At 35.9% G+C, this 19,730-nt stretch overlaps 1 protein-coding gene across 4 annotated transcripts; it reads left to right on the forward strand.

Moving 5' to 3' along the window:
* The first annotated feature begins 7,817 nt into the window (after window positions 1-7,817).
* On the forward strand, window positions 7,818-19,270 carry LOC18422139 (uncharacterized protein At4g37920). Of its 4 annotated transcripts, XR_016054905.1 has the most exons (7): window positions 7,819-8,288; window positions 10,101-10,528; window positions 11,158-11,326; window positions 11,524-11,565; window positions 13,201-13,445; window positions 15,046-15,233; window positions 18,623-19,270. XR_016054905.1 is itself a non-coding variant. In XM_011623303.3 (6 exons), exons 1-6 carry the CDS (start codon window positions 8,102-8,104, stop codon window positions 18,780-18,782), a joined length of 1,377 nt encoding a protein of 458 aa, XP_011621605.1. In that variant the 5' UTR covers window positions 7,818-8,101; the 3' UTR covers window positions 18,783-19,270. The 4 variants fall into 4 exon arrangements, 3 of the variants coding, with proteins under 3 accessions (XP_011621605.1, XP_020521452.1, XP_088721914.1); XM_011623303.3 differs by lacking the exon at window positions 11,524-11,565 and having other exon boundaries at window positions 7,818-8,288; XM_020665793.2 differs by lacking the exon at window positions 11,524-11,565 and having other exon boundaries at window positions 7,881-8,288; window positions 10,151-10,528.
* Window positions 19,271-19,730: the final 460 nt, after the last annotated feature.

The raw sequence follows: 19,730 nt of genomic DNA on the forward strand, positions 1-19,730 counted from the left end.
CTACTCTTTTGTTCTCCTCTCTTTCTCTCTTCTCTCTCCTCAGTCTATTGTTCCCCTCTCTCTGCTCTGTTGTTCCCTCTCTTTCTCTCTCCTCTCTCTCTCTTGTTGTTCCCCTCTTGGAAAAAGCGCTACGGTCGTGGCGGTAATATCCATTTTTACCGTTTGATAACTCAAAAGTTTTTTTTTTTTTTTTTTCTTTTTTTTTTTTTTTTGCCGCTCTTGCTTTCTATCTCTATTTTGGTCTCTTTCTCTCTCTACCTTGAGGTGTTTGATTTGCATTTGTAAAATCATTTATCTTCGGTACAAAAAAAAGTCGCCATAAGAGTGAGATGTGAAATTTGATAATGTACTATAAATTTAATAAACTATTATCTTGGGTTATGCACTCCGTACAGACCTGTACTGTACTTGTATTACTCAATTGAGTATGAGTGGATTTGCCTGAGTTATGCTCAAAACTAAAAGCTCTAAAATATAAATAAACAAAAAAGTAACAAAAGTAAAATTAAATTAAAACCAGTTTTAAAAAGTTTAAATAAGCTTAAAATATGAAGAAAATTATATGGTTATAAAATTTCATTTATAGTTTGAGATATTTAAAAATCAATATATATATATATATATAATAATTATGGCAAAAAACACTCAATGTTCTTTGCTACAGACATCCAAATCATATAAAAAAAAACTTTGTACATTATTCAAATATCTTTTACAATTTTTGTGAGTTTTGAAATTTTTATGTACGCCAAGTGGGGCAACGTGGGTGACGCTGAGTAACTTGGTAGAGTTCTAGCGAACTCAACTAAATCCCATAATAATGACACTGGTTAAGAATAAGTGTGATCTCTCAGTACTAATGATAACTGATCGTATTATATATTTTTCCGTGTTAAAAATATTAATTAATGATAGGACTCAATACAATACTACTTGTACACAAAGGTCACAAACACCCCAAATTAAATAGATGTAAAATCAAACATTTGGATGTAAAAACAATGGAAAATTATATAAAACCCTCCAATACACACTATCTATACAACTTACCCCCATCCAATATTTTTCTCACTTTTTTCTCCACAACAACCTTTCTTTTCAAAAAACCCCCCCCACCCAAAAAGAATAAGAAAAAAGATTAAACTATCATTTTTTTCAGAAGCCCTTCTTCTCTTGTTTCCCATTTTTTAATTTACCCAACGCGCTCCGGCAGTAGAAATATATGCTCCGACAGTACAGTTTTTGGAGACGACGCTCTCCGAAGTCCCAAAGAACGCTCCGGCAATATATGCTCCGGAGCCATAGCGTTCCGGCAGTGTAATAGGGGCCGCGCTTCGACGGTACACCTTCTGGAGACATTTCACTCTGGTAGTCTATAAAGGCACTCCGACAATAGAGGCTCAGGAGCCACAACGCTCTGGTAGTGTAATAGCACACTTCGGCAGTGTATTCAATACTTCGACTCTATATGAACGCGCTCCGACAGTGCGTATGGAAATCCTTTCAAAGTGCTCCGGAGCTCGATACATACACACTACGGCAGTACGTTCTAGACAATTCACTTCGGCAGTTGTATACTGCGCTCTGGCAATACGCTACTTAGGACCGATAGTCAGCGCCAATTGATTTTTTTTATAAAGGAAGGGCATTTCCGTTCAAAAAATAACAACGTTTTACCTTAGGGGGTTTTTGCGAAGAAAGGTTGTTGTGGGGAAAAAAATGAGAGAAAAGATTTGGATGGGGATAAGTTACATTGATAGTGTATATTGAGGGGTTTTTTATAATTTTCCCTAAAAACAAACAATGGGGTCTCCCCACATAGTACGACGAAACAATTCTCGACTTAGGGTGATATATCACCTTTTTATACATAGTTACTCATTCTCATTATATATTTTTCCTTTTTACTTAGAACTTGTTTATTTTGAAAAATTAAAAGAATTATCTTTCACAAGTTTATATACCTTTTATTTTTTATTTTTTATTTTTTATTGTTCAAAGCATGTGTTAAAATATAGTGCACTAGCTATTCTACTTGTAAATTTGTAATTCGGCCTATATACTTGTATTTTCCTATATTTTGAAAAGCCCCTTGTAAAATACCAAGTTATTCTTGCTTTAGTCAATTGGATCCCTTGCTTTGAATTTAAGAGATACCCCGGTCTTGGAAATTGACAAAGGCCACCTTATATTTCTAAAACAACAATCGCTTTTCTTTATTTTCAATAAACTTATTTTTAGTTTTACAAGTACAAAACTTTTGAGAGTAAGTCTTTAATAAATAAAGTTTTGCATAGTCGATCCCAATTAATTGAAAAAAAGTTATGATGGTAATGATAAAGTACGAAACTTGTTTTTTCATTTCATTAAAAACCTTCTTTGCCAAGTTGTCATAGGAGTGATGTTGAGTAAGATATGATATTTAATATGAATTTTTTATTTTAACAAATATTTTATTTTACGTAACAAGTCTTAGTTGCTTGTTATAGTGCTCTAACACCAAATAATATTTTTAATGTAACTGGGTAAGCCCAATTTCATTTAATAAATACCTATTTTATCCTTTTATTTAACTTCTGGCATAGGAGTTAGGAGCAAATAGTCATTCAGGTCTCTCTCTATAGATGTATATACTTATAAAAACACCTCTATATCTCTCTCTTATTTGGATTTTAATGAAGGTTTGCATGACGGTACATGAAAGATCATTGAAAGCACAAAAAGGCGATATATAACTTTTTTTTTTAAAAAAAAAAAAAAAACTACCATTAAAACGACCAAAAAAAATAGTGAGGTAATTAATTCAACTAATTTATAAACGAAATGATTATTTTAATATGATTATTTCTCTTATAAAAAAAGATAATCATTGAGTTGGTCAACTTAACCAATTTCGACTATATATTATGCCGAAAAGGGTCCCCTTTATTTTTTTTGACGTGTATCATTTTGTATTTTTTTTTAATATATGTGCCTTTTTTTTTAGCTTTTTGAGTCAATTTAAGTGCAAGTTTCCTATTTTATTTAGGAAAATTATTCCACAGCTACGGAATAGAGATGAGATGGTCTCTTCCTGGACAGTGGTTTAACTATGGAATGAGAGGTGGACGAAAGTACCGATAGGAAGACTGGGTCTAAACTTGATGAGAGGTCAACGAAAGTGCCGATGGGGAGAGTGGGTCTAAAAAGGTTTAATTGATTGAGTTTTGTCGAGGGTTATATAGGCAACTCTATAGATGAGAGGTCGACGATGGTGCGATGGGAGACTGGGTCTAAAAGGATTTACTCGATTGGGTTTTCTCGAGGGTTATAGAGGTAACTCTATGTCCCAAAATCTGTAATTTAGCTTTTATTGGTATAGTGCATTTCATTTTGCCGTGCCCGTAGATGTAGCCTTCTTGAAGTGAACGACATAAATATTTGTATCCTTATCGCATGTGTTTTTCATATTTTATTTGTCGTATTATAGCTTGTGCTCTCTTTTATTTTGTTTCTAGGCAGATAAGTACACGATCTTGGTAGGTCCAACTTTGGGATTCTTGTTTCTGCATATTGGAAGGTTCTTAAATCCTAACTCGTAGCTTTCATTCCTACTAATAACTTTAAAAACCAATAACTAATTCAAAAATGGGTAGGGGTTTATCATCCCCCACTGAATTATCCAAAAAAAAAAAAAACACCTATGGAAAACGTAGACTCTGTCATTATCTAATAACGAAACATATTAATGTGATGTTAAAAAAATTGTTATGATTTAATTTACTAGATTGTATTTTCAAATATTATTCTATTAGTAATTGTAAAGTGGATACTTTAATAAGTTTATTTTACTCAAGAGTTCCTGAGCATTTTATTGAAAACACCCAAAACATCCATATTCGAGATTGGATATTGAACACAGGTATTTTGATAATTTAGCTTGCCAAAACACTCAATTTCGGATTTAAAACCCAAAATAATAAATTTTAATGAAAACTGTTTCAAATTTGAAACGTAAAACACATAGATCATTTGGCTTGAGCATTTAAATGGGCCCAGATGACATGAATTCCCCGACTTCTCGTTGTGATTCATATCGAATATAGGGCCATTTAGGTACACTTTCTAGCAAAATACTTGAGGAGGTATTAAAGTAAAATAATATTGTAAAAATTATTGATGTTTGGTTAGTTCTATAATCTTTTGTAGAACTTAAATGTTTTTAAGAGGTTCCACTATTTTGGTGATTTTTTTATTTCTGCATACGCAAATTTGCCTTTATGCATTAGTAGTGGGGTAGGTAATATGAAGGCCTAGGAGAGTGACATTGGTTTGAAGTTGAACAAGGAATGCTAAGATTTTCAATCTCTCACACAAAAGAGAAGCTTACCTACTTAAAAATTAATTGAATGCCAACTGCCCCCCTACATGTTTGAAGCTAGCTCAAACTAATGACCATTTATATTTGGGTGCGGTTTGTATAGAGCCTCGGCTCTAAACAATCAAATTAGAGCCTACATTCAAATAGTATTGAGAAATGTAGTTTCAAGACTGGAAATCTTTGTGATAGCCTTAAAAATATTTTTTTATATTTATTTATAAAGTTTAAAGCTTCAAAAATAGTGTAGATCAACATATCTATGAAAAATTGAAAATCTTAAAAATTGACGGTCTTAAAATGTATTACAAGATACACTATTTCCAAAACTTGAAATCCATTTTTTTCTCATGTCCATGCATCTTGATGTCAAGACGATCAATTTGAAGATATTTGGACATCAAAACAACCTCTTCTAGTGAAAGTTTTGAGGTAGGCTCAATTTTGATTGTTTAGAGCCTCGGCTAGATATAAACTTTTCCTTCTATATTTAGGGGTGTCAATGGATCTTGGGACCCAGCGTAGGCCCAATCTGGATCCAGGTATGGGTTAAAAATTGGACCCGACGGTCAAGGTCCAATAATATTTTTCGAGTAATATTTTTCGCATCCCAATATATGAAGTATATTGGCCAGGGTCCAGTAATATTTTTCGAGTCTCAATATATGAAATATAGTTAAATATACACATTTTAATATTTGGTTTGGGCCTATTCAGGTATGGGTCCGGATCCTGGTGGCACCCATGTTTATATTGAAGGAATTTTTTTCTATGAGTCGGGGGACACATAGCTACATTTACATCCCCCGAGGTATAAAGCATCCATCTTAAAGATGGATGCAAATGAGTGGTCCATCTAAAAATAGTTGAAACTAATAGTCCAAAACGTGTTATTAATAAAATCATTTAATTTTTTAAATATATTTAATTTCTCATATTCCTGATCTCCATGTTAGAGATTATATATCCTTGAAAATTGGGTTAAAAAATCCATCTTAAAAATATATTTTTAATTTGGGAATCATTTCTACATGGACTTGTATAAATAGTGTCTGATATTGAAAAATACAGTGTCAATGCCTAATTGTATGTTTTCTATTGTTTAATTACATTTTTCAGTGTTTAAAACTCGGTGATTTGTGTTCTGGATCATTGATCTAGATGGGAATTTATCGAAACGGAACCAATTATAGGATGATATGAATTGCACAAATGCTAAGAAATGATTGAAAGTCCTACTTTGGGTTGAATTCTTGTTCCAGAGTAAGATGTTTTTAGTACAATTAGAGGAAAAGAGAAGTCCTAGGAGAACTGAAAACTTATATCATTCTTTCTTAGTATGCTGTCTACAAGTAGATTTAATTTTTAATTTTTTTTTGGTAATTCAGTGGAGAAAACAATCATCTACTCGTTTTTTCAAGTAGATTAGTAAAAGTTTTAATTTACAAGCTTTATTATACACGTATTATTTTTCATATTTATTATAAGTCCTTATTGCGAGTTAGTTCAAGTAGAAGGATTGAAAAAAACAAGAGATGACCCTAAAAAAATTGGTTGGAAGTAGTATGAATATGGCGTCATCGAGGACAAGACCTTTAAACACAACATATTGATAGATTCATGTAGCTATTAATTGGAAAAAAAAACTATGATGGTAATGATTATAAGTAATTACTGCATATTAAAAGTGTTCTATTTATGACATCTTATGACAAATTTCTAATTGCTAGTTTTCTTTGTGCTAAATATAACTAATGTTATTTTGATTGGAGATTTGAAATTTCACGATATATTCCAACTTATATTTATTGTTTTATTTTAATTTAACTAATTTCTGCCATATTATCATGCAATTGAAAGTTTGTATTTTCAATTGTTTTTCAAACCGTTAAGATTGTCATATCTAATTACTAAAACGACTTTTTATTTTATTTTAATTTAAATATTATATTTATATAAAATTAGAATGTAGGTTCATTTTTACAAGGGGAACAAAATAAAATATTACAAAATATTTTAAACAAAAATGATTAAAATACCCTTGATTTATTTTATCATTTTATTTCAAAATATTTTACTAATTTTTTGAATGAATCTAATGTTTCTAAACTCTAAATTTTAGATAAACTAATTTTAAATAAATGTAAAAATAATTGTTTTATAGCTCTTATGTTTACGCCAGCATTTTAAAAAACGCCGAGTCGAACCGGAGTCGCCCGGTTCGACTCGAAAATAGTGAAAAAGGAACCGGATCGCCCGAAAATCGGAAATCGTCCGGTTCTAGAGAGAACCGGACGATTCTGTACAGTGAATCGCCGATTCACTGTACGGAATCGGCGAGTCCGAACAGTGAATCGGCGATTCCGTACGGTTTTTTTTTTTTTTTTTTTTTTTTTTTTTTTTTTTTTTTTTTTTTTTTTTTTTTTGGTAATCCATGATAGATTTTTTTTGTAATCCATGATCGAATTTTTTGGTTTTTTGTAACCCATAATAGAATTTTTTGTAATCCATGATCGAAATGTTTGTTTTCTTTTCTTGTAATCCATGATCGATTTTTTTGTTTTTTTTTTTTTTTTCGTAACCCATGATAGAATTTTTTGTAATCCATGATCGAATGTTTTGTAATATATGATCGAAATATTTGTTTTTTTTTTGTAATCCATGATTGAAATGTTTGTTTGTTTTTTTTTAATCCATGATTGAATTTTTTGTTTTTTGCTTTTTTTGTAACCCATGATAGAGTTTTTTGTAATCCATGATTGAATTTTTTGTAATCCATGATCGAACTATTTTTTTCTTTTTTTGTAATCCACGATTGAATTTTTTGTTTTTTTTGTTTGTTTTTTTTGTAATCCATGATCGAATTTTATGTAATCCATGATCGAATTTTATGTAATCCATGATTGAATTTTTTGAAAATTTGTGATTTTTTTTGTTTAATCCATGATCGAATTTTTTTTTGTAATCCATGATATAATTTTTTGAAAATTTGTGATTTTTTTTTTAATCCATGATAGATTTTTTTGAAAATTTGTTTTTTTTTTTTTTTAATCCATATTATTCAAAGAGAAAACGAGAGAGATGATGATTCTGAGGCCACCCTATCCCAGCCATATTATTCACATATCGAGTCCCAACAGCAACAGTGTAGGGATGAGCACGAAATACTGTAAATTAAATGCTGAATGGCGGTTCATGCAGGGAAAGAACATATCAATATTCGCATATTCATTCAAAAACATGAAAATTCTTAATGGAGTACCCTCATTTTTTATTGAATTCCTAAAAACCAATATTTATAATGAATTTTAATAATTTTTTCGGATTTTTTTGAAGCTTTATTCTGACCGATTCACCCGATTCCGATCCGGATCGCCGATTCGCCGATCAGGATCGATTTTTGAAAAGCCCGATCCGGGTCACCGATCCGGTTTTTAAACCATTGGTTTACGCATTTCTCAGATATTTTTCGCAGTTCACCTTGGATATTTCCTAATAAACGACGGCTATTTTGTTAAGAAATTGCCGTATTTATATCCTCGTTATCTTTCATGGCCGATCTCCATTTTCCCGCTTCGCGTCTGCTTCTGAAATCAGTGGCCCTTTGTTACTCTAGATAAACCCTAATTTATCTGAAGAATCGAGAAATACATAGTAGAGAATTTAAGCATTTGGAAACCCTAATTACTCGTTCTGAAGAGTTCGGAGAAACCCTAGTTACTGGTTCCAAAGAACCATTTAACCATGGAAGCTGGCGCTTGCTTCGCACTATCAACACAGGTTCCGCGTTACGTTTCTTCACATTGGAGAGGGCCTTCTTTCTCCCAATTTCATTATTCTAATTTATGGAGTAAGAAGAATAAAAATGGAGTTTGTTACGGAGAGAGTTGCTTGCGAGAAATTTATTCGCCCATTTATACAAGTTTCAAAGGTAATTCGCCTTAATTTTTTGCCTATTTATTGCCATAGCCATTAATCTTTTGTAGTTCGGATATATGTGCAGCTTCTATTGGTTGGGCATGTTTAATTATCAATAATTTTGTTTTTTCTTTTGTGGTTCTGATGTTTCTAAAGCTAGAAGTTTAGTCCTGAACCAAATATAGGCTACTCTAAGGAAAATTTGAAGTTTTGATTTTGGTTTGATGCATAAGAAATTACAGGTTCAATGGAATTAAATAACCAATGTCTATGAATGTGTTTGCTTCATATTTTAGTTCGTCTGCAATCGCCTTTCCTGTATATTTAAGCTTCAGCAAGTTTTGGAATCATTATTTGCGAATTCTGATAAATTTCAGCTAAAATCAGTGAAGAGCAAAAGAATATTCGGAATATTTGCTATGGGGGAATGAAGCTCAAATGGAATGGGCAGGACTTGTCCTCTGAAATGACCTAACTTGGGGACATTCTTGAGCAAAATGCAACCAAAATTCATAAATCATAAATTCTTAATACAAAGTGAGGAAAGTTCATGCTTGTCTATTATTTATTTGTTAACAAATTTACTTGATATTGGTATAGCCTATGCAAAATTTTGGATTGAAGACTTGACTGGTTGCTGAATTGGGGTGGAAAAGGATCGGAATTTGAGCTGAAACTCATTAAAAAATAAATAAAAATCAATTTCACTGAGATCGGGGGTATAATGCCTTTATTGGGTGTTTGGTCACCGTACACCATTTTGACCAAAACCCAATCTTTGGAACTTCTGTTGTGCCTGCCAGACCACTTATTAAGAAAAATCTGGACTTGATCTCTTGAGCTGTTAGTTCACTACTTGAATAAATGCTGAAAATTTTTCTTTCATTACTTTTTAAATTACTCATTTATCTGTCTGAACTTGTCTTTTACACAGTTCAAGTAAGCTTTTGAGAAAGTTCCATTTATGATTTGGTAGCTTACTAGCCAAATTCACAGTGGAGTGGAAAGGTGGGTAAGATGATGCTGATGCAGCAAAAATCTAATGATATTGTCTGGAAGTGACCTCAATTGGGAGCTCAGTTGCCTTGCATTGCAATTTTGGCCTCGTAGTTTCTTTCAACTGCCTAAAAATTATTGAATTCATATTCTTCTATTATGAATTCTATCCTACTTCTATTATGAATTGTATCCTAACTAATGTCTCTATGTATGAGCTAATAAAATTCAGGAGTAGATTGAATGTATTCCAACATTTTTTTGACTCAAGAAAATTTTATCTCGAGTGTATTGCGCTTTGCTATTTTTTATTTTTATTTTTTTGAGGTTTTTTTATGAAATTGGGCTTAATTTTTGTTGCTTAATATTATTTGTTGTGTGGAGGCAAGTTGTCTGAGTCCTGAGATGGTTTGTGATGTCTCCAACTGGTCTGTTTAGAATTTCAGTTATCTTGTTAACATATGAATCATTCACATGAATTGCCTACATTTCACATTTTTATTGAAAATTGGTGGCTGCTTATGTATGGGACAATAAGGAATAATTCAGTGGATTTTGGTATACTTTACCTCAGAGGGGCATCCACCTCCTGTTCTCAACGATGGATGGTGGATACCAATTGTTGTGGCGTTCATTTGGACATTCAACCAGCTGCAGATCATCTGCACCATCCATTGTAGAGAGGGGACTGTGGATGCCCGTTTGGATTATACTGTGCTATTTTCCATTGGATTAGTGCGTACTTTGCCTTTAAATATTTACTAGTAATAATTCTGTAATTATGAAGAGTCAGTGTATCATAAGTGGTGTAATTAATCTGAGGGTACAGGTTATAATATTTCTTTGCCTCATGGTTCTTTTCGATCTCGTACACCAAAGTTGGCGGCCATAGTTGGTGATACAACTGCTGCACCAGAAGATTGTGAAGAGCATCCAGTTCCATCTAGTGATACATCCACTGCAAAGAGTCCTTGTACCATAGAGAACTCTGCAAAAGATCAAGAAGTTGGGTCTGTTAGCAAAGAAGATTGGGTTGGCTTAGAGGATCATAAGATGATTAGAGTTTGTGATAAATTGATAGACGTTTTTATGGTTGATAAGCCCACAACAACTGACTGGAGGAGGTTAATAGCTTTTAGCAAGGAGTGGAGTAACATTAGACCCCATTTTTATAGGCGTTGTCAGGCTCGAGCAGATGCTGAGGTTGATCCTGGAACAAAGCACAAATTACTTAGGCTTGGAAGGAAATTGAAAGAGGTAATTGTATATCTAACTTCTAGTTATGTCTTTTTATGTGGCCTTATTCATCAATTTGCTTCTCTGACACCGTCATGTACTTGCTAACAGAATTCTGTCTTTTTATATGGCCTTATTCATCAATTTGCTTCTCTGACACCGTCATGTACTTGCTAACAGAATAAACTATTATATAGAAAAGTATACTATTCCAATGGACTCTGGAAAACCATAGTCCATTGACGTCATGATCCTTCCATTCTCTCGGACTCATCAAGATCCTGAGTTCGACTATTTCTCCTAGAGAATAGGCCAAGTCGATGGTCCTACTCGGCCAATTCTTTAGGAGCAGAGGTTGTGGAACTCAGTTAGACTCACCCTAGTTTCAGTGATTTTCATCTGGACCGGGCACCCTGCATGGTCCGAGTGACTCGGGCAAGTCCAAGCCTGAACCACCGAACTTGTTTAGCCCTTATGTTGTCGGATATCTTTATTTCATTGTTTATGTTGTTATTTGCATGTGATTGCTTTTTGTTAGGATACTATTTACATGTCTTAGGAGTGTAATTGTGAATGCATGTTGCCAACAGCGCTATTATGGTTTGAGAGAATTGCCTGATTGTTACATGTATTTTGGAATATGCCTACAGATTGATGATGATGTGCAAAGGCATGATGAGCTTTTGGGAATGATTAGACAAAATCCATCAGAGATAAATGCTGTCGTTGCTAGGCGTCGCAAAGATTTTACGAAGGAATTTTTTGAGCATCTTCATACTGTAGCAGAATCATATTATGACAATCCTGATGAACAAAGTGGTATGATCGTGATTACCAATGTGTTAGACTGAATAAATGTTGTTTAGTAGGTAAAAAAAAAAAAATATTGATATTGAATGCATCAAAGTTTTCTTGGGAACTATAAAAAAGGGTACCCTTGGAAGTCTCATGGAAATGGTCCCTTAGAAATCCCTTTCCCAGTGTCTTGATTCATCCTTAACCTCGTGTCTGACCAGGCCTCAAGGAACTATGGATCTGTACCTGATGACTAGAAAGTGGTAAGCTTAGATATCATTGTTTTGCTTCTTCTAGTTCCTGAGAAAACGGAAAATTTGGCTGATATTCTTGTTGCGCAACGTGTGATAGGGAAAAACTGTTTGTTGAAGTTTAATCTTGGATAAATCATGAAATGTGAGTTCTTTTATTGGTCAGCAGGAGCTGTAAATCTTTAATGCGGGTCACTTGGTTTCTTGACTTCATTTTTCCAAAGTAAAATTTATGTTGGTGGCTTCTTGTGTTAAAATGCTTCTTCTCCACACTTTCAGGGAATGGAATTGAATTCTCATTGAGGGGCTTCTGCCTCTTGAATTGCCTCTTTAAGCACGTGAATATAGGGAACCTATGTAACAACACATGTTTCATGTGCATTTAAGAGAATCCAATACGCCAACTCATTGGGCATGTTTGTTGACCTGCATGTCTGGAAACTTTCATATTTTGGGTTCACAGTCAAGACGTGTCTTCTGTGTGGAGGTATGAGTCCACGGATTAGACACGTGAACTAGACAAACAAGACACGTTTGTCTGTTTTGTAAGACAGTTTCCACATTGTAAGATAGGTGTCTGCATTTTGTAAGAAATGCATTGATGCATGTGTCTTATAATGTGTGCTTTTGATTTGGACCCACATGTATTTGCACAGTTCAGGCTTGTATGGGTCGGTCATTCTAAATTTGGCAAAATCTAGGAAGGTCAATTGGATTATTTGAATTTGATCCAGACATGGATTCTCTTATCCATTTCCTGTTAACATTTAGGTTAGTAAAATCCATCTTTAGCACATGTCTTGGGTATTGTGTGTCATATCAAGCTGGTAATCTTAAATCTGTGCAATGCATGGTGGTGGGATACAATTTTTGGAACTTAGGAGCTGTGCCCCATGACTCCCATCTAGTTGTCATATGCAAAAACAATTCTGCCATCACATCCATTGGTTGATCAAGATAAGTGTAGTTGAAGTATACGCTATTTTATCTGCATAAATGAAAGAGAACGTATTGTATGCTCTCACAGGAGCATACTGTAGTAACTGTACAATAACTCTCGCGTGCAAAGCAGCAGCTTGGGAGGATTATTTTGGTTCAAAATTTTCGGATCCACCTAAGTATCACTAGATGATTATTTTTAAATAAAAAAAAATTTGAATTTTGAATTTTGAATTCATGAACATTTAGATCTTACACTCCGAAAGTTGGTTCTAGAGAATACATCCGCAAAATTTGGGATTAATAGATATTCCTTGCATGAGTTTTACCTGAGGGAGTAGATGAACAGTATATACTCTCATGGTAGTATGAAATCTTTAGCTAAATTAAAAGTGCTTCCTATTTTATTGAATTTTTAAATCTTAGATGGTACTTATAAAATGTTGTCTTATTTTTATTTTTGATGGCTTTACCATAACATGCCACCATTTCTGCCATATTATTTGGTAAATGATTTTTGGACATTCGCTACTTCACTAGTTTACGTGTAGTTGACAGCAATCCTATTATTTGGTCCATTTCATGTATTAGATGCTAAATACTCGTTCGGGTAATAAAGCATCAGTATGATTTTTTTTCTTATTTTCTTTTTGGTACTCCTTAATTTGGAAAATACTAACAAGATACTGTTTTGGCACGGTGAATTAGCTCTGGCAAAGCTGGGAGATACATGCTTGGCTGCAGTACAAGCATATGATACTGCTTCTGAAAGCATTGAGGCTCTGAATGCTGCTGAGTTGAAGTTCAATGATATAATAAACTCCCCATCATTAGAAGTGGCATGTGGAAAGATAGATGCTTTGGCAGAGAAGAAGCAACTTGACTCAGCATTGATGTTGATGCTCACCAAAGCCTGGTCTGCTGCCAAAGAGTCGACCATGATGAAAGATGAGGTATGCTGAACGGTGAAATGCATATTCTGAGCGAAATTAGTTTCTTCGAAATGGAAATGTTTAAACCCAAATGTATTCATAGCTGGGATTTTTTATATGGGGGGTCATAAAGTTTCATTGATTGTTCCCTGCTTTCATTGCTTTTGAGGGTGTCTTAATGTATACCTTAAGTTATAACATATATGTAGTGCTGTTTAGAAATTCAAGACTACTAACTAATGTTTGAGATCCGTGTTTAGCATTGTTTTTGTCTATTGGTTTGACTCATGATTGAAGCATATCATAAATAGGGATGTGATCCCAGTGAAAATTTTAAGCTGTTCCTTTTGCTTTTTGATAGGGAAGAATTACGTAAGGTAAGGTAGGCCCGGCTTGTTGGTTCCTATGCCTGTATAGTCTGTAGTTTTCTGAGTGTTGGATTTGGCAGGTCTAAAGCTTGAACAACTCTCATACACATGGATCTCTGTATTTCCTAATTATTGTAAATGTTGGTCATTTTTGTTGATTGAGAATAATAGATGTGATCATGGTGGATTTCTAACAAGTATGGGTGTCATTCCCCCCCCCTGTCTGGAAAATGAAATTGGCTGTTAATCTGACATCTCAATGTTGACCATTGTACTCCTGACTTCTGTGAGGATGCACTGAAATTATGAACCATTCTTCACGTGCATACAGACACACCCCCCCCATGCACCTCTGTGTGCGTGTTTGTGCACGAGCGTGCATATTTGCACACACACTCACATGCATATGCATGCGCACATATGTGAGCACATTTCTATTCTTCATTTAGCTTTTGAAAATAACTTTGTTCTGCCATTTTTATTTTAACTTTGGCCAAGTTCCTGATAAAAGTTGTTCGACACTGTTTTTTAGTTATAAAACTTCACTCATAGGAGTTCAGGAGCTTCATTGATGCTTTGATCTTTCAACCTAGGATCAATGATACCCCAGATGCCCCATATTTTCTCTGGTGTCACATATGCACATGTCAGCACTTCCACATGTGGGGCATTAATAAATTTCTATAAAAACTTCAAGGTGGAGTTCATCCCTTGAAATGTAATGGTATGGTGTAGTGCTTCAGCGCTCATACCATATAAAGGATGGAATTTAGATTAAATACACTATATAAAGATACATGGGCGTTAGTTAAAACACAAAACTTCAAATCTGAGTTCAAACTCAAGACCTCTTGAAGAGTTGCGGTACTCCCTACTGCTCCACCAGTCACACACTGTGAGATTGAAATTTTTGTTATGTTCATATTATCTAATGTAAAATAATAGTTGTATGGATTGGTCTTGCCGTATTGGTTTTTTGGGCTAAAGTACCTGCGCATGTGTTGGACGTTGAATCTTGGGTTGGTGCCCATGTAAAACTACCTAAAGTATCTTGCTTTGTTGCCAAAACTGTGAGAAAATTTGATAGTTTATTTTGTGCCATCTGGAACAGCAGGATGGGAACATGCTTTTAGGAAAAAATAAATAATTAGCATCATTAGATTGTTTTTCTTTCATTTTTTTTGGATTCTGTTAACTGCATCATTAGATTGTGTTCCTTGATCATAATCATTAATTTCTCTTACATTGTGCAGGCAAAAGATGTAATGTATCACTTGTACATGACTGCAAGAGGAAACCTTCAGAGGCTTATGCCTAAGGAGATAAGGATAATTAAGTACCTTCTTACTATTGAGGATCCCAAGCAACGGCTCTCTGCTCTTCAAGACGCATTTACTTCTGGAGAAGAGCTTGAAGGAAAGGATGTTGACTCTTTGTATACGTAAGTTGTTTGTAGACAATGATGTATTTTCCTCTTATCTTTCCTTCTTGCTTTTATTTTAGAGAATGCATACCTGGCACAGCCTGTTTATGGTATATGTTGACAGCTGGGGCATCTATCATCCATTATCATTGATGGAAGGTGGAGATTAGTCATATCAGGGTGAATGTCTATCCTTGGGAACTGCAGTTAATCACTACCATCATTGAGACCAGATGATGGATTCCCCAGTGTCCCACTGTACTATGCTATATGAAGGCTAAGTAATATACTTCATGAAATGTTTATTCTCATGTGTTTGTGGATTCGTCTTCGTTTTTGTAAGAACGTGCAAAGCGATGATTTTTTTTGAGAAAGTTAACCTGGAATTAAAGAATATGTGTACAAGAAGCTAGGCAAACCACAGGTGGATGCACAAGGGGGAAAGAAAAAAAAAAGAACAGAATCAGAAGGCCTTCCTTTTGAAGGCTACATTCGAAAGAGCAACCCAAAACAAGATGCCGATCCAAAAAGTCATACTAGTTTTCTGCCATAGATGCCACTGTTTTAGCGAGGGTGTCGGCTTCCTGGTTTCCTTCCCTCCAGATATCCCTCCAAGAGATGTGCAAGTCCCTACAAAGGAATTCACTCTCATCAAAAAACTGAGCCAGGAACCTGGGAGGTGGGGTGGAAGAGGGCGTCTGCACCCAAGAGATGTCATTCTTGGAATCTCCCTCAATAGTAATAGAGAGGAAGGTTAGGGATTGAGCTAGCTTGAGTCCTTCCAACAGTGCAACTGTTTCAGCCTCCAAAGAATAAGCATGACCCAGGATTTCTGAGGGAACACCTGTCAAACTTGAGCGTAAGATGTCCGAGTGGAGGGGGTCTCCACAAGGATGCCCGAGATAAGCGGTTGTAGCTGTATTGAAGAACAGCAGTCCAATTTTGGACAAAGGCCGAAGTAGATAACCCTTTGAATCTGTGGTGATTGGATGCCCAGGAAACCACCATGGATTTAAACTTGGCGAAGGTCTTGTACCACAAAGACCACTCCCCTCAAAAGAATATATTAGTACGTTCAATCCAAATTGCCCACAGCAAGGCTGCCACCGAAGATTTCCAGAGTAAAATCCCAGCCTTAGGCAAAGGAAAAGGTTGCAGGGTAGTGAAAGAGGAAGGTACATCCGCAGGGAGTACCCATTGTATATTGAAGAGGTTAAGTAGTTCCCCCCACAGATAGAAGGCGTAGGGACAGTGCAGGAACACATGGGCATTGGTTTCCTCATCTGCCAAACATAAAACGCATCAGTTAGGAAGAGGAAGGCCTTTTCTTTTGTAGCTGGTCAACTGTGAGCACCCTCTGGGAAAGGACCAGCCACATGAAGACCTGAATTTTCAGGGGCGCAAAGGAGGCCCAAGCTTGCGCAACAACAGAAGTTGGATTGGCAGATAAGGTTGGGGCTGCAATAAATTCCGGTCGAAAGAGGAAACCAAGAAAGTCCTGGATGGCGATGGAGCCCAAATAATACGGTCAGGCTCGAGGGTGGCGATGAACCAATCAGATAGTTTAGCTGCAAGGGCAGCAAAGAGGAATTTCTGGTTCGATAAGAGCCTTCTGAAGACTGGACTCCAGGATCTCCGGGAACCTGTCATGGTCATCTCATCCGCAACAGTTGCATCTTGATTCCAGGCAAGAGAAAAGAGACTTGGGAATCTGTCCATTAGAGGAGGATGCCCAAGCCACAGATCCTACCAAAAAAGGATATGGTTGCCGGCTCTTGGGTGGAATCTGATGCGATCTTTAAACTGCTGGTAGACCGAGCAGATCGATATCCAAATCCCAGATGACCTGTGATTAGGTCTACAACTGGGAAGCCAAGACAAAGTAGGTAGGCGATATTTAAACTTGAGAATGTCAATTCATAGGTGGTTCCTGAGTGTGAGCAATCTCAACCACCACTTTCCTAGCAGAGCTAGGTTTTGCCGTTTTGAGCTTTTAATCCCCAGCCCTCCCAAATTCTTATGTTGACAAAGTTTCTCCCAAGCTATAAGATGGAACTTATGAGTGGTGGCCTCACCCACCCAGAAAAATCTACGCATCAACTGTTGGATCCTTAAACTGATCGAAACGGGCATGTGGAATAACGACATCTAGTAGACCGGGATATTAGCTAAGGTGGCTTTGATAAGAGTAAGCCTACCCCCCGGAGATAAAAAACGGCCTTTCCACCCAGCTAATTTGCGGTCTACCTCGTCGATAATGTGTGACAACGACCTCTTTTTTGGGTTTCCCTAAGCAAAGAGGTAAGCCTAGGTAAATAGATGGTAAGTCTTCTACCCCACAGCCCCAGCTTTCAGTGAACCTACTGAGTATGGTGGGATCAACTGCTATCCCCATCATTTTAGATTTGTCGAAATCGACTTTGAACCCAGTGGCATATTCGAAAGACCTGAGAAACACAAAGAGGTTATGTATCGCTTCGGGTAGGGCATTACAAAGGTGAGTGATCGTAGGGCCTTGGTTCCCAATCGAAAAACCCTGAAAACGCCTGGTTGCATATGATCGTAGAGATCGATTGACTGAACTTCTGCCGAGATAGCAAAAAGAAAGAGGGACAAAGGGTCCCCTTGTCTGAGGCCCCTAGAGGAGGGGAAGAATCCTTTAGGGGATCCATTGATTAGGATTGAGAAGTAAAGGGTAGAGTAGCAAGCTCACATCCAAGCTCTCCACCTGCTACCAAAGCCCATTCTGGATTGAGTTTCTTCAAGTAAATCTCAGTCAACGTAATCATACGCCTTCTCCCAAGCAAGTTTAGCAATAATCCCAGGTTCTTAGGTCAAGTGCCTAGAATGTAAGCATTCGTGAGCCACAAGGGCCCCATCCAGTATCTGGCGGTCTCTAATGAAAGCACTTTGAGATGGAGAAATGACCAAAGGGAGGACCTCTTTGAGCCGAGAGGCCAAGACTTTGGAAATAATTTTATAGGTAGAATTGAGTAGGCTAATAGGGCAAAAAATCTTTGAGCTGGGATGCACCTTCAATCTTAGGAATCAACGTGATGAACGTGGCGTTCAGAGCTCCGTGGATTACCCCTCCGGAGTGGAATTCTTCAAAGAGAGCCTTTCTGTGCTTTTGCAGTCGGTTTCAATTTTTCTGAAACTCACAGGATCATGAGTTTTCTGAAACTTCACAGGATCATGAGTGCTGGATTTCCATGCAAATCTACTGTGTTATTACTATCTCGTGCGCTCAAAATCAAATTACTCCAGAAATAAAAGGATCATAAGTAGTTTTGGTGGGAAATTAGAGTTGAGCAACTAGTAGTCTCGTTGATTTGATTCCATAACAAATATACCTGTTTTTTAGGGTTTACTTTGGTAATCACACTAACCTATCTCTTTGTTTGCAGAACTCCAGAAAGACTATTCACATGGGTACAAACTGTCCTGGATGCCTACCGCTTCAGCAGAGAAGGCACACTCATCAGAGAGGCCAGGGATTTGATGAGCCCAAAAATCATTCAGAAGCTAGAGGAACTCAAGAAAGTTCTCCAAAACAATTTCATGTAACAAACAGTTGATTGTTCATCATCTATTATCTCCCTCCATGGAGGCTAGCTCTTAGACCCTACACATGGCAAACCGAGGTCCTAAGCCGAAATTGAAAACTAAACTTCTGGCTTTAAAAAATGCTAGGCCCTGAACCTTTTAAAGCAAACTCCAAACAGATAAATCCTAGAAGCTGTGGAACGTAAATTTTGGCTCCTGAAAGCCCATGAATTGAAACTTAAATGAAGAAGTTTGAAACCTGGAGTTCCCTGAACCATGAAGCAGCTTTTGTTGAATAGATTTTGTGTTTATTATGTACCTCAAGTATGAAGCAGCTTTTGCATAATATTTTGTTCTGTAAATTGTGTAAATGCGAGGAGAATCAGTTACAGATTCTTTTGATGTGGAAGGATAATTTTGTTATCATGCTGAGAGATTATACAGTATGTGCATGTAATGATTCATCGATGTTCTGTAGTCTCTCAAGGGAGAGGTTCATTTTCCTTCAAGACTTTGGAGATTGCTAGGACAGTTTAAACACTTTTAATGGAGAAACAAGCTCCCTGGAATCATTATTTACGAATACCATAGTCTTTTTGAAACGTAAGTTTCATTGAGATGGTAAGTTTCATTGAGATGGTGAAGTATATCATCATCATTGTCAGAGCTTTTTTCCAACTAATTGGGGTAAGCTACATGATTTCTAGCCTGTCATTCTATTTCATTGAAGGTCACATTTTGCTCTATTAAAGATCATAATGAATAAATACAACTTAACAAAAAAAAAAGAGAAAAAGAAAAGAAGGAATGAAAGAGGGTGGAGGAAGAGAGAGAAGCAACAAGAGGTCGATGGAGAGATTTTAAGATTCAGAATTCTTTCTTCATTATTTACAAATGAATGGAAAATGGTTTGATGGAGCCGCAGTCCTATCAAAATAAGTAAAGCTTCACCTCATAACTCATAAAAAA

The sequence above is a fragment of the Amborella trichopoda genome, chromosome 4 (genome assembly GCF_054954075.1).
Source record: "Amborella trichopoda isolate Santa Cruz 75 chromosome 4, AtrichopodaSantaCruz75HAP2 v2.0, whole genome shotgun sequence".
Classification (NCBI taxonomy): Eukaryota; Viridiplantae; Streptophyta; class Magnoliopsida; order Amborellales; family Amborellaceae; genus Amborella; species Amborella trichopoda.